This window comes from Scleropages formosus, chromosome 3 (assembly GCF_900964775.1).
Source record: "Scleropages formosus chromosome 3, fSclFor1.1, whole genome shotgun sequence".
NCBI lineage: Eukaryota > Metazoa > Chordata > Actinopteri > Osteoglossiformes > Osteoglossidae > Scleropages > Scleropages formosus.
The window spans coordinates 24607299-24621140 of record NC_041808.1 but is presented as its reverse complement, the minus strand read 5'-3'; the positions used below and the strand labels follow the sequence as shown (position 1 = coordinate 24621140).

The window sequence follows — 13842 nt, the reverse complement described above, 5'->3', positions numbered from 1 at the left end:
TAATACACTTGTATTTTTCTCTGAGATGCATGTCGCTTTGGAGAAAAGCATCTACTAAACAAATAAATGTAAATGTAAACATGCCACTTTTTTTGACAACAGCACTTTTTTGACAACAGCATGCTGAATTGTTAAATAATTGATTATTTCTGGGCGGGTGGATTGAATGTTGCACTGCATCTCATCCTAGATTGTCTTCAGCTGATTGCTATTTTGGGACATTTTTTGGGACTTCATTGCCTAATCCTGTGAATTACCTTGCATATAGATAAACACTCACGCTGTCCGAAACCGCTTGTCCCGGGTGGGGTCGCAGCAAACCGGAACCTAACCCGACAACACAGGGCGTGAGGCTGGAGGGGGAGGGCACACACCCAGGACGCAACGCCAGTCTGTTGCAAGGCACCCATCCGCTCAAACCCCAAACCTGCCGTTCCCCCCATATGGATAAAGAATTATAATTGAGGTGTTTGTTTAAGTAGTGCTGTTTTGCATCAGTTGGTAACTCAAGGTTCACAGTAACACAACTAATTTTTACATGAACTTGTTCAGACTTGAGTGACTCAACCTAGTTTTCCATGTGATGTAAACACATAGGATGTTGAGTCAGAAGGACTGGCATTCCAATGCTCTAGGTGGCACTGTTCTTTCAACTAAACAGCAAATAGTGGAATTAACAGTAAAATTCATTCTGGGTTATAATAAATGTGAAGCTGCTTTATAGAGTATTGCTGTGTGGGATTTAAAGAAGACCACTTGTAACTGATAACATAAGAGCATCAATAAAAAAAGTGTTTTTAAAGATACATAGCCACACATAAATTGTAGATTTGCCATTTCAGACTGGTATGTAAAATGCACAATCTAGGATCACTGTTTCTGTGTGGCTAGCCATTTAATTTCAGCCCATTTACATCTTCTCTAAACTGCAACTCCTGCTAATTTCTAAATTTTGTGAGAACTTGCACACTGAGGCTGGCAGATCCTCAAGGGTTTACTGTGTTATTTAGAAGGTGATGGTAAAATCAGCATCCAATGCAGATGATATACTGTGATGCCAAAAATACAAAGCAGACAAAAATTAATACTAAACAGAAATAGAGACATAAATTACAATTCCATATAATACATTAGACCACTGAAGCTCCCCAACAAATACTGGTGAAAAATGTAGTCTATCAATCTAATATATGCCCACCAGCATTAATCTAAAACATTGCTTTTTCCATCAGTCTGTCACGCAGAACCTAGGATGCAGAGATGACTGAACCCAAGTGCAGGATTGTTTGTCAGGAACCAAAGGTTCAGGTGAATTCTTGTTGTTAGGGACAGGCGAAGGGTTGATCAATCAGTGGTCAGAATGAGAGCAAGGATCCGTGGATGTAGTCAGGGGACAAGGCGAAGGATCAAAAGCAGGAAGCTAGGGATGAGGAAGCCCAGGAGATAGGCGCGGACGGGACAGTTGTCTCAGTGAGATTCCACGAGTATAAGAGAGCTGAGGTGGATCTTTTAAAGGCGAGCACTCAGATTGGTGTCAGGTGCTGTCAACTGTGGTGTGGGCATGGATGTGACACAGTCAAGTTTATGTACCGTGTTTTCTTATCAGGTAAGTGTACTAGCATTGCAAACAAACTTGGATCACCTTTATTGTCACGCCTTCCGCTCTCACGCAGCCAGAGGCACCTGCAGCTGATCAGGGAACGGGAGTATAAAGTGCTGCTTTGGAAGAAATGGCTTGTGGAACCTCAGTTCAGCCTGCCTTGATGACTGTGTTAGAATCTGAGTTCCTCAACTCCCTCTATGGTTTCTGTTCCCTTGTCTGTTTGCCTCCTTGCCATAGTCTCCCCGGTTACCTTGACTCACAATTTGTTTTCAGACGACGACTTTTGGATTTCCCTTGTAACCACATTTGCTTCTCGGTGACCCTTTGCCTGTTCTTCGACCATGAGATTTAGCCTGCCCCTTGAATAAAACTTGAGCACCTGCGATTGGGTCCATTGCCTCGCTTCTGTGTGGTAACCATAATAGAGGATTCCACCTCTCCTTCGAACTCAGAGGTGCTGGAGTGTGTATAGCGTACACTTGCTTCCCAGGGTGCGTTACTGGGATCACATGATCAAACGCTGAACCGACTCACGGAGGCTTTCCAGGAGCTGGTTCAGGCATTGCAGGAAAAAGGAGTGTTTACTCTGTCGGAACCTGACAGCACCGAAGTAGCTGCTGCTGCATTCGTTCCACCCCTCCCGCCTATCTCAGAACAGGATCAGAAGGATGATGGCTCTCCTTCTTGCTGTCAGGGATTCCTGATGCAGTGCAAACTCAACTTTGCCAGCCTGCCCCAGGTATATCAATCTGATCAGAGCAAGATGACTTACCTCCTCCCACTCTTGACCGGTCCGGCACTGCTATGGGCAATGGCCGCATGGGAGAACCGCTCTAAGACCTCATATGCTGACATTAAGAAGGGCTTCCAAGCAATGTTTGGCCACCCCTTGTCAGCACATGCTGCCAATGATCGGCTGATGGAGCTCAAACAAGGTAACCGCTCTGTGGCAGAGTATTCCCTTGAGTTTCGGGCCCTGGTGGAACAAAGTAGTTTGAACGAGACGTCCCCCTTAACGAGTTTCCAGCATGGATTGAGCCCCAGGATGAAAGCCAAACTCATGTATTGGGGGGAGGACTGAAAGCTGGACCGCTTCATGGAAACAGCGGTGGTGATTGACGACCTAGTCCATGACAGGAACCCTCGCCCCAAGCAGCCCTTCCTCGTCACCCCTACCCAGGAAGATGAGTCGGAGCCTATGCAAGTCAAGAACGGACGATTGACCCCAGAGGAACGATAACACTGGCTCTGGAACTGCCTGTGTTTGTACTGTAGCAGCCTGGATCACCTTTGAGCAGACTGCCCGGCCCGTCCGGAGTCAAAGGTGAGGGGGACCCGTCAGGGAAATTGACTCACAGTTCCAATAGTCCTGTCATGGGGAGAGCGATTTGCACACCTAGTAGACCCCAGAGCTGCTGGCTGCTTCATGGACAGTGGGTTTGCTGAGGCGCACCGTGTCCCCAGGCGCCCTTGCGAGTTGACGTTCCGAATCAGTGCCCTCAATGGACAACTGTTGGGGAAGAGGGTTGTGGACGCCTGAAGAGAGCCCTTGCTCCTGGGCGTGGGGGTCTGCCATAGGGAATAGCTTCAGTTTTATATGATTACTTCACTAGAAGTCCCAGTTGTCCTTGATTTCCCTTGGCTGTCCCTACATGACCCCGTTTTCTGCTGGAGTAAGGGTAATTGGTCGCATGGGGGCCCCAATGTGGTAAGAGGTGCTTGTTGTTACCTTGCAGATCCACCTCGGTTGAGAACTCGGACACATCTCAACAGGTGGAGGTTCTTTTGGCGTATCAAGACCGATCAGAGGTCTTTAGCAAGGAGTAGGCTGCAGTGCTGCCACCTCATAGGCCCTGGGATTGTGCTATCGACCTCCTCCCGGGGGCAATGCCACCCCAAGGACGAGTGTACTCCTTCTCTTTACCAGAACAAAAGACAATGCAACAATAAGTGAACAAAGCTCTGGCAGCAGGGATAATTCAACCCTCTACATCACCTGTGTCCGCCAGCTTTTTTTTGTAGAGAAGAAGGATGGAGGCCTCCGTCCTTGCATTGATTATAGGGGCCTTAATCACATCACGGTCCGATATCCCCATCCCTTACCCTTGATCACCACTGCTCTAGAGCAGATCTTCACCAAATTAGATCTCCGTAGCGCTTACGATTTGATCAGGATCAGGCAGGGGATGAATGGAAGACAGCTATGAATATCTGGTGGTGCCATTCGGCCTTGCAAATGCACCCAGTGTGTTCCAAGCTTTTGTCAATCATCTCTTATGGAATCTAGTGAACAATGGTGTTATCGTGTACCTGGATGATTTTCTGATGTATTCCCAGTTCAAAGAACAACACATACTGCAGGTCCAGCAAGTTTTGCACCAGTTATTGCATCATTGCCTGTTTGTGAAAGCGGAAAAATGCCTGTTCCACTAAGAACAGATCTCGTTCTTGGGCTTTGTGCTGAACAAGGAAGGAGTGGCCATGGATCTGGGTAAGGTTAGGGTCATAACCCATTGACCTCGTCCAACGACTGTGAAAGCCCTATAGTGATTCTTGGGGTTTGCTAATTTCTACCGCTTCATACGGAACTACAGTGCCATCGCTGCCACCCTTACCACACTGACCACAGGTAAGAGTCCTCGTCAAAGAAACTAGAAACTGTTTTCCTCGACTCCCTCCATGTTCCCTGTTACCTTGTCTGTCTGCCTCCTTGCCATAGTCTCCCCGGTTTCCATGACTCAACTTTTGGATTCACATTTGCTCCTCAGTGACCGTTTGCCTGTTCTTCGACCACAAGATTTAGCCTGGCCCTTGAATAAAACCTGAGCACCTGCGACTGGGTCCGTCTCCTCTCTTCTGTGTGGTAACCATGACATTTATAGTGATTTATTTGATCAGTACAGTGTGGGTTACATGATCAATAGAAATGCTTAGTGCTTAAAATCATAATTGTTTCAATTTATTTGTACTTTCTATGGTCTGTTGGAACAGATGGTTTCAGATAAAAAAAGATGCAAAAAAACTGTGCACAAAATCCTGATTAGTTTTTAATTCCAGCTTGGATTTATGGTCAAATCCATGGGCCACTGTGTCCAATGTAGAAAAAAGAGGCATATCCTTACATAAGCTTAATATGAGCTTCTTTCTGTCTCTACTTTTCTGCATCAAATTTATAACATTTGGTGTCGGCAGCATAAAAAGCAATTTGTTTTATTTCCATCTCTGCAATAGTAGTAGGACCGATTGTATCGAAACACTTGTGTTCAACACTGATGACTATAAAAAAACAGATTTTTTTTACAATACCAGCACACCACTATTCAAGTTTGCAATTCTTCTATATTTTCTTCTTATACAATTCAGTAATCAGTCACTTTTTTCTCTTATTTTAGGAGAAACAAGGCTGATGTATATTTTTCTCCAGTATGGACAGATATGAAAATTGTACAGACCTTTTCATTGTCTAATCTATTTAATCTCCAGAATAAACAGTGAAAATAGAAATTGTGTTAATGCCACTCTAGAATCACACATCTGCATCTAAATCTCTCCTTCTGTTGATGTAACAGACTTTTTATATTGTTCTCTGAGAAGTTTGTCGTTTTGGTGAAAATTGTCAGGTTTTTATTCTGTGTTCATGAGAATGATGTTGTATTCTGTTGTTTCTGCATAATACATTTGTTTTTCAATTACATATTTTCTATTTAATGTCACTATTATCTATAAATGTGACCATAATGCCACTGCTGTGCTTTTTCATGCAGCTGTAAACCTGTACAATTTCCTTTAGACTTAATAAACCCATTTCCTTTGGTCTTACTTAACACTATAAATTTCTTTGGAGAAAAGCATCAACCAACATTGACAACTGCTTGTCCCAAGCAGGGTGGCAGCAAGCCAGAGCCTACCTGGCAATGCAGGGCACAGGGCTTAAGGGTTAGAGGATATACCCTGGATGGAACACCAGTTCAGCACAAGGCACCCCAGGTAGGGCTCGAACCCCAGACTTACCACACAGCATGCACTGGCCAAACCATCACACCCTCCACACCATCATGCCAATACGCCCCCTCCAGAAAACTGTCAGCTAAATGAATAAATGTAAATGTAATAGTGTCTCCCGGTTGGTCTATCTATCTCCTTCTGTCCATTCATCCATCAATCCATCCATCGTGTTGTTTTAAAATGTGTTCATTCTTGCCTTCAGCTAAAACCTTAAATGACATAATACCAGATTAATACTTTTCTGTATGGTTCTGGCAGAGCTATAAGGAAGGCCTGAAGTCTCTTGACGATACGCAAATTATTGAATTGAAGAATAGAATTTGCTTTTATACAACAAACTTAAAAAACATAGAGAGCCTTACTAATACTCAGAAGACGGTGCATTAATTCAGTGAGAGACATATGTATCTTACAAATGACTGTCCACAGATTTGGACTAACAACAGATAATGAGTTGCTAAACACCCATGAAGTGATTTTTTGTGTCTCTGATAACTCTTTATCATAAGGACTAAAGAACTGTTTGACCTTCAGGGCTCTGAGCCTGAGTAGTGGAAGGAAAACAAGACCTTATTTGCACCAAACTTAATTCCATACATTGTACACCTAGAGATACAGGGATTAGTAATAATCATGCACTGCCACAGATCTGATCTGGACACAACCACATTTACAGTTATTCACATGGAAGAATATACATTATTTATCGAAAGAGGAATACACCATCTTAAAATGATAACAGAAAGATATACAGCGTTTATTATCATAATAGTCTTAGTTTACAAAAGAGTCCACAGCTGTCCCTGGACAATATGTTCTACACTACTCTTACTTGTATGGGTATAAAGTTCTACATAAACCATGCAAAGAAATATCTTAATTATTGCAACGTGTTGATGCAGAACAATGCAGATATACATATATATCATTAAAAACTTGTATGTGAATGTATGCATATCCACAGTTCTGTGTCCATTCTGGAAAATAAAACTATAGTTGATCTTCAAACTTGCTCTTAATTATAGATCCTTGAATGTATAAATTAAAAAGGAATTTAAACTTAAACTTTGGCTTTTCTGAATTGGCACATTTTGCAAGAAAATTCTTTGTCTACTGAATGTTTTAAACAGTAACTGAGGTCACTCGGTTGATTTTTTCCCCAGCTGAGTCATTTACCCAGTTTTAAACCGTGTAGTGATGCAGCTCAGCCTTAAAAATCCTCAGAGTCTCGCTTCCTGATGAGCACCTCTATTAGTCTCAGCTTTGCCTTGATGTTCTTGTATTCACTGTACTCCTTGGCCAAGGCTGAGCGGTCTTCCTTTTGCACATTTCTGTGGGAGAATCATGGAAAAATCAAAACAAACTTTTAAAAGCAAGTAATTAGTGTCATATTGTTCAGTGTTTCAGTCATCTATTATCAATAAACATTTGTCCAATGCGGCATCACAGTGGTGCAAGAGTCTAACTAGGGCTGTAGGCAGAGTACACCTGGATGGGACACCAGTCCATTACAATCTCATGTACCACCATGTATGAAATATCCACCATATTTACTTTTTTAAAATCAAGCAGTACTACAGGATGATGTAAGCAGTACCTTCCATTCATCCTGAAAAAAGCATCTTCGAATTCTCTGAGTTTCTGTCGAATTTTCGTCTTCTTCACCCTGGCCTCTTGGAGCTGCTCCAGAAGCTCAGACCTGCATGATGAAGATGAACAGAACTGACAGAAATTCTGCAGCAATTACAGTGTCAGGTTTTTACAATTAGCAAGTGAAACCTGCCCACGTACATAGTGGTGAGATGCAGGTTAGAGAGCTGAGTGTCACTGCTGTCTTTGGAGGACATCTTGTTGAAAGGCAAGATGAAGCAGTCCTCCTCATCCAGGTGGTCCAGGAGACCGAGCATTCTGATGTTGGGCTTCACTGTCACAGCAAACTCATTCTGCAGTTCTTCATCATCTTCTTCCTCCTAATTACATAGAACATATAGAATTTGTTACAACCATTTACCAGAGCCGAGATGTCCACCCTGGATTTTGAGCTGTAACCCCTAAACCAGGTGACTCATGAAGAACCTGGCTTTGAACAGATCTGTACAGTATGCATGTGTGCGGTGAAGGTGGACAAGCACTTACAATCACAGGGATAATAGAAGGTCGGCCAAAAAGCTGCTTCACCAGCCGGTGTCTGTCTGACAGTGGCTTCAAAGTCTCGTTCTCGCTTTTGGTGACCTGGGTTCCACAGAAGTCATTATTCATCTGCTTCCTTCACAGCAGCTCTCAAAACATAGAGTATAGCTGATGGTGAAGTGCTTAGTGCTGCTAACTTTGGTTCTGGTGGTTGCTGGTTCAAATCTCACCTGTTACTGTATTAATCCTAAAGTGTGCCAGTCATATTAGCCTGCTGTTTAAATGAGTAAATAATTATGGGCAGCTTAACATTATAAGAGGGTTTGGAAAAAAAGTGCCAGCTAAATGTCCAAGTCATTAAGTTAGCAATAAAGAATGATTCAATTTATTATATTTTCTAAATAACTTTTTTCAGCACTGTGATGCATTATTTTACGGTGTGTGTCAAATCACAAATGTGCTACCTATTAATTATAATTAAGACTATACTGACCATATCGCAAAACATATTCACTACAAATAAGTTAAAATCTTGTTCAGTCTTCTCTGCTTTTGCAAGTTTTTGGCATTAAATTTAATCTCTTTGTCAGTTGTAGTAGTATATGGATGCACCCTTAGAAATAAAAGAACCAGTAGTGTCTTTGTATGGTTTCACATTTGCCCCTTCACAGTCAGTAACTGGTTATGCCACGTTTTACCTGTAATGGCTACAACTTAATGCTTCCTGTAGCTGCTGACCAGGATCTCACATCGGGGTTGAGGAATTGTGACCCACTCCTCTATGCAAAATTACTTTACTCAGCGACATTTGCAGGTCTTTGAGCACAAACAGCTCTTTCCATGCCTTGCTGCAATATCTCAGTTCTGATCAAATTTAATGTGAAAAGACAGGCAAATACTTTTTAACAACACTGTGCATGTGTCCCATAAATTTCTTACCAGTTCTATTATGTATTTCTGCTAAAAGTGTGAGTTTGAGTGGATTATAAAAATATTAAAGAGAAAGAAGACGTACATGTAACAGAGCTTGTGTATTAAGGCCCTTATATAACTGTTCTGCACTGGTGGCTGGGTTAGTACTTTATCAAATCTCCAGACTCAATCTGGGTCAGTGTCTAAAATGTCTGGTTTTAATTTGGCTCCCTAATGTGAGGTCTGCATGGCTGAAACGTGTAGCTGAAGCCACCGGACGTCTCGAGGGAAAGAGGACATCACTCATACTGGTACCCACCATCCCGCTGTGGACTTTCTCGCAGTAGAGTAGGGTCTTTTGCAGCTCTGCCATCTCGACCCTGACCTCAGCGTGGGTCTCATCCTGTCACGGGAGAAAAAGGAGGGCGTGGGATCACGGTGCTGACCCATTTACTAACACCACAGCAGCCTGATGTGTCTGCTTCCGCTGCTTGTCCTTTCACAGGGACACTGCCGTGAGGATGGGCAGCTGAACTCCTCCAGAATCAGGTGAATTGCTGATTATAAATTGCCTGTAGTGTGTGCGAATGAGTGTGTTACACTGGTCTGCTGTATAGATGGATAAATGACTATAAGGAGTTTAGTGCAGCGTGCAAGTCACCCTTGGGACAGCAGCCGCAAAATGAATCGGTTAATCACTATGCATCAGCTTGGAAAACATGCCTGCTAAGCGATGTTCTCTGGAGCACATCAGCCTAGCTGCCTTGCTCATGGGTGCTGCAGCAAGTTTTAAACCATAACCGTTCTTTTTAAGAGTTTGCTCCTTTGTTGCCCTTTTAAAGAAGCCTGTGATGATGAAGGTCGTGTGTGACAGCAGGCACATCCGCCATCTTACTTTTGCGTCCTCCTCCCTCAGTCGACCCCGCAGGGCATCATGTGTGCTCCCTGGGTCCACCGCCTTCTCCATCTGAGACCCAAAGTTGCGGGGCAGTGTGTAGCTACGTTGCCGGGCGCCGAGGTGCCGGTGGTCCTCTGACGGCCTCATTCTGCAATCTGGAAAGACCGAGGAGAGCGGACTTTTTATCATGGGGGCCTTAGTGGGCACATGGGCATTGTGCTCTTTCTAAAGAGACTGGGAACCATAACACCCATGTCCACATCCAATAACACACAAAGCCCTGGCTGTTAGATTCTCCTCTTTTCAGCTTTGTTTCCATTCTGACATGTAAAGCTTCAAAAGTCCCTCTTCTCCTCTACTTTTTCACTTTGGGATTGCATACCTCTCAGCTCCTTTTCAAGCTTTGTGAGTTCATTTAGCCATCGGAGCACGTCCGGATCTGCAGCTTTGTCATTGCGAGAGGGCTGAGGATAGAGGAGATGTCACAGCCACTTCATATCTAGTTTACTTGCTTTTACACACTAAATAAAAACTTCTAATAAGACCTAGCAAAACTAAATTCAAGTAAAATCACTGATAAGATACCAGAGCAACTGATATAATAATTTTAAAAGGTTGTTATAATCTATAAATATAGCTGGAAGGCAAAAGAGAGTAGGACTGAAAAAGCTGAGATAAATGCAGAGAAAAAGAGAAGGCCTATGGTAACTGCAGCATGGTGGCAGAACAGGTAGCACTGGTGCCTCACAGTGCCTGAGCTGCACATTTGGGTTTAGGTTGAAATTCAGCTTGGGTTGTGTATAGTTCACGTGTTTGACGGTTGCCTCCTCACTCACCCTGTATTTGTGCTGTTCTTCAAACTTCTCCTCATACTTGCGGACCTTCCTTCTCAGGGCATGAATCTTCTTGGTGACCTGTGCAGCAGTCAGCTCCTGTCGGTCATCCACGGAAGCATCCAGAGACAAGCTCCTTTGGCGACTTCCACACACACACACACACACACACACACACACACACAGAGTTAGATCCAACCCAGGATCTCATGATGTGCACTGAGGTCAATCTACCAGGTACTCACCTTACGAAGGAGTGCGTGTTGGGTGGGGAGGGTGGGACCTCAGTGTCATCCTCAAACCTCTGGCCATGTCGGAAGGTGTGCGAGCGAGGGGAGGGCAGGGGTTCATTATCCTCCTCCAAAAGCTGCTGGATTAGAGACCCTCCAGGAAGGGGAGAGAGCTGGGCCTCCACAGGAGATGGATCTGTGCCAAAAAACCACGGCCCCCGAGAGAATGTGAGCCGCATGTGGGCAGTAGCATAACATCGACCTACATGGTTGGTGATCAATACCTGAGCTGCACTGCACGTGGACACATTGAGTGGGAATTGGGGGCAGGACTGATCTTCTCAAATTCACCAATAGGGTCTATTCTGAACTTCCATTCAGTCTAAGCATGGCTTCCACACATGTGAATATAACAGAGCTACCAGGGAATTCCCTGAGATCTGACACTGGGAGATGCAGGCCAATATTTGTGTGTTTATTCATTTATTTCAATATTTATGAATGTATTTACTCTAATATTAATTATTTTATTAACTGATGATTAGTTATTTCTGCCCAGCAGTCGTTCCTCTTCGTTAGCACTGTACAAATCCTGGAGAATTACAATTCAAGGAATGAAATAATAATGTTGGCAGCTGTCATGAATTTACAGTTATCTACCAAGTTCGGTGAGCTGGAAATGTATGAACATGCAAGGGTGAAAGCAGAAAAAGACCAAGCGGAGCAGAGACTTGGACCTGTGGGGCTGGTGTTGCCCTGTCAGGTTCAATCACTGCACCACGTGAACAACTGCAGCAAATTCTCTCTCACACACACACACACACATAGACACATACACACACGCATGAATGCCCCATGTCAATTAATAATTTGTCAATAAGTCATTTTGTCGACCATATACATAAATGTAAATATTAACACTTGTAATGGTAATTTTACCTTCTCTTAATATAATCCAGTAATACCGCATTAATTGATTCAAAGTACAGACGGTAACTCAGAACTCATACAGCATGTAGGTTTTAGTGACACATGGGGTCGGGTTTGACTCTGCGAAGTTTGCATTTTCCCCTCCATGTTTCCATGGATTTCTTCCCACAGCTGTTTTATATAATGGATGCACAGATAATTAAAAGATTGTGCTCCTGTGCCTCTCATTATATTCCTTCCTCTAACTGTCCTTCCAGCCAGTTGCCCTCATTGAGACATGGGTGCTGGATCATCTGCCCCATCACTGGCTCCGCTCACCCCTGGTCTGCACAGACAGAGCAGATGATGGTCCAGCACTCAGAGTAACTAGCCCAACTGAGCCTTAGTGGACTCGTGATCCTCGCACTGTCTGCAGTATAGATGCTCTGCTCTCATGTTACTAGGAGAGCAGGATGCGTGAGCTTTAATCACAGCTCTGTCCTGAGCATCTTAGCACCCAGGGCCCATCTCAGTGGATGACCGGCAGCTGTGTCCTCTTTACTGCTCTCTAGCAGTTCACGTGGAATCACAAGCAAACACTTGGACTGTTGCACACACACAGCAGGGATTAAAAGATTACAGAAATAAGGGAACGTGAAATTATGCATAGGTTTTAAAATTGCTGTGACTTGCGAGAAAGTCAAGAATTTAAACATTCTTCAGCATCCAGTGAGTGATTACAAGGTCAGTTTTTACACGAAAATTACAATGCCTTTCACATCAACACTGATTTTAGGCTCATAACATTGCTTTGTGTAGCAATTAAATAATCTTAGTTAGCAATGTTGTCATTTTTTTTACAAATAACTACATTTACCATATACTATCACTCATACCAAGAGACATGGTGGTACAGTGGTTAAAGCTGGTCCCTCTTGGAGAACTGGATAGTTTACACCACTCTTCTTCATAAATAGTTAATGCATCTGTAACAGTACCCTACAGAACTTTACTTCTGCTATGCTTGTCACATATAGCCAGTTAGAATTAAATTTTCTGTCCACACTAAATATGTATTTACTAGTTTCAATACCATAAAAGATTAAAGTGAATACCCTAATGTAAAGATCTACATTTATAGCATTACAAATCTGATGATCATATCTTGTTAGTATTATAATCATTTCACATTGCTTTCTGTTTAATGGTCAATATTACTCCCTCAGGAGTAGCATCAGTGTCCTCTTAAAATATATATAACTACAGCAATAAATTCCATTTCCATGTTTATGAGTTTCATACAGTAGCATAGATATACAGTTTCAGGAAGAATTAAAAGGTTAGTCAGCAGGTTAGAGTGACCTTTTATAAATAAACCTGACTTACATTACTTTATTAACAGTTATTAATTTATAAAGCATTAAGATATTTCCTGTGATTTACACATTTATACAGCAGGTCCATTTTTACTGTATCAATTCAGGGTAAATACCTCAAACAAGGGTACTATAGCAGGAGGTGGTAGTAAAACCCGGGTCCTTCCTATTGCAAGGCGGCAGTTCTAAAAAGTACGCCACCTGCTGCTCTACTTATTTCAAATGTAAGTTGGTCAGATGTCCAGGAACAGTGAGACTCTCACTGTGCCCATGAGGGCTGGAGTTTAGAGGGACACAGAAGATCTGGCTAAAGAAAGGACAGAAGAAAGATAAAATACCTCCACAGTGGTCGTCTCCCTTCGGGGCTGACCCATCAAGGCTGGTCATCCCCTCGCACCCATCCCCCCTGGGGATCCTGTACACTCTTCCCATGTCTATCCCACTCAGTGCCTCCTGGATCTTCATGGCTGAAGCCTGTAATGATGAACAGCAGCCGATGAGTAGCATGCTCCACATGCCCAAGTGTCCAGCCCCTGCTTCAAGCTAATTGGCCAGCTGGGAATGACCAAAGCACCCAGCCGTCAGTCCTCCAAGGGGATCTTCCCTCCTCCCTACCTACAGTACACTGTTGCCATAGCAACTGAGCTTAAATCACCACACCACCATAGCTTGTTATATTTAAATTTTACACAGCTGTAGGACAAGCTGATCCTCGATCCGTTGTTAAGGACAAAAACAAAACCTGGTCTGCTGCTCCTCTGCGACACCCCCCGGTTCATCGTGTCTTATCAAGAAAAAGCATTGTGCCTCTATTCCTCCTGTGCATCACCCTCAGCCTCCCGCCGGTGCAGCTAAGTCAGCACCCTTGTTTGCTGTCTGCTGTCTCTCAGGAAAGCAGCTCAGGGTTCGAGATCAGGGTCTGTCTCATGCAGTGCTTAGGCAAAGC

The 13842-nt window shown here is 43.5% G+C and overlaps 1 protein-coding gene across 1 annotated transcript; it reads right to left on the bottom strand.

The window, feature by feature from the left end:
• Window positions 1–6818: 6818 nt before the first annotated feature.
• LOC108936673 (protein FAM13A-like) lies at window positions 6819–13412 on the bottom strand. Its single transcript, XM_029250168.1, has 10 exons — window positions 13235–13412; window positions 10627–10807; window positions 10385–10526; window positions 9931–10012; window positions 9546–9703; window positions 8970–9053; window positions 7745–7840; window positions 7400–7578; window positions 7206–7307; window positions 6819–6939 (listed from the first exon to the last, which is right to left on the bottom strand). Exons 1-10 carry the CDS (start codon window positions 13410–13412, stop codon window positions 6819–6821), a joined length of 1323 nt encoding a protein of 440 aa, XP_029106001.1.
• Between the last annotated feature and the right edge of the window lie 430 nt (window positions 13413–13842).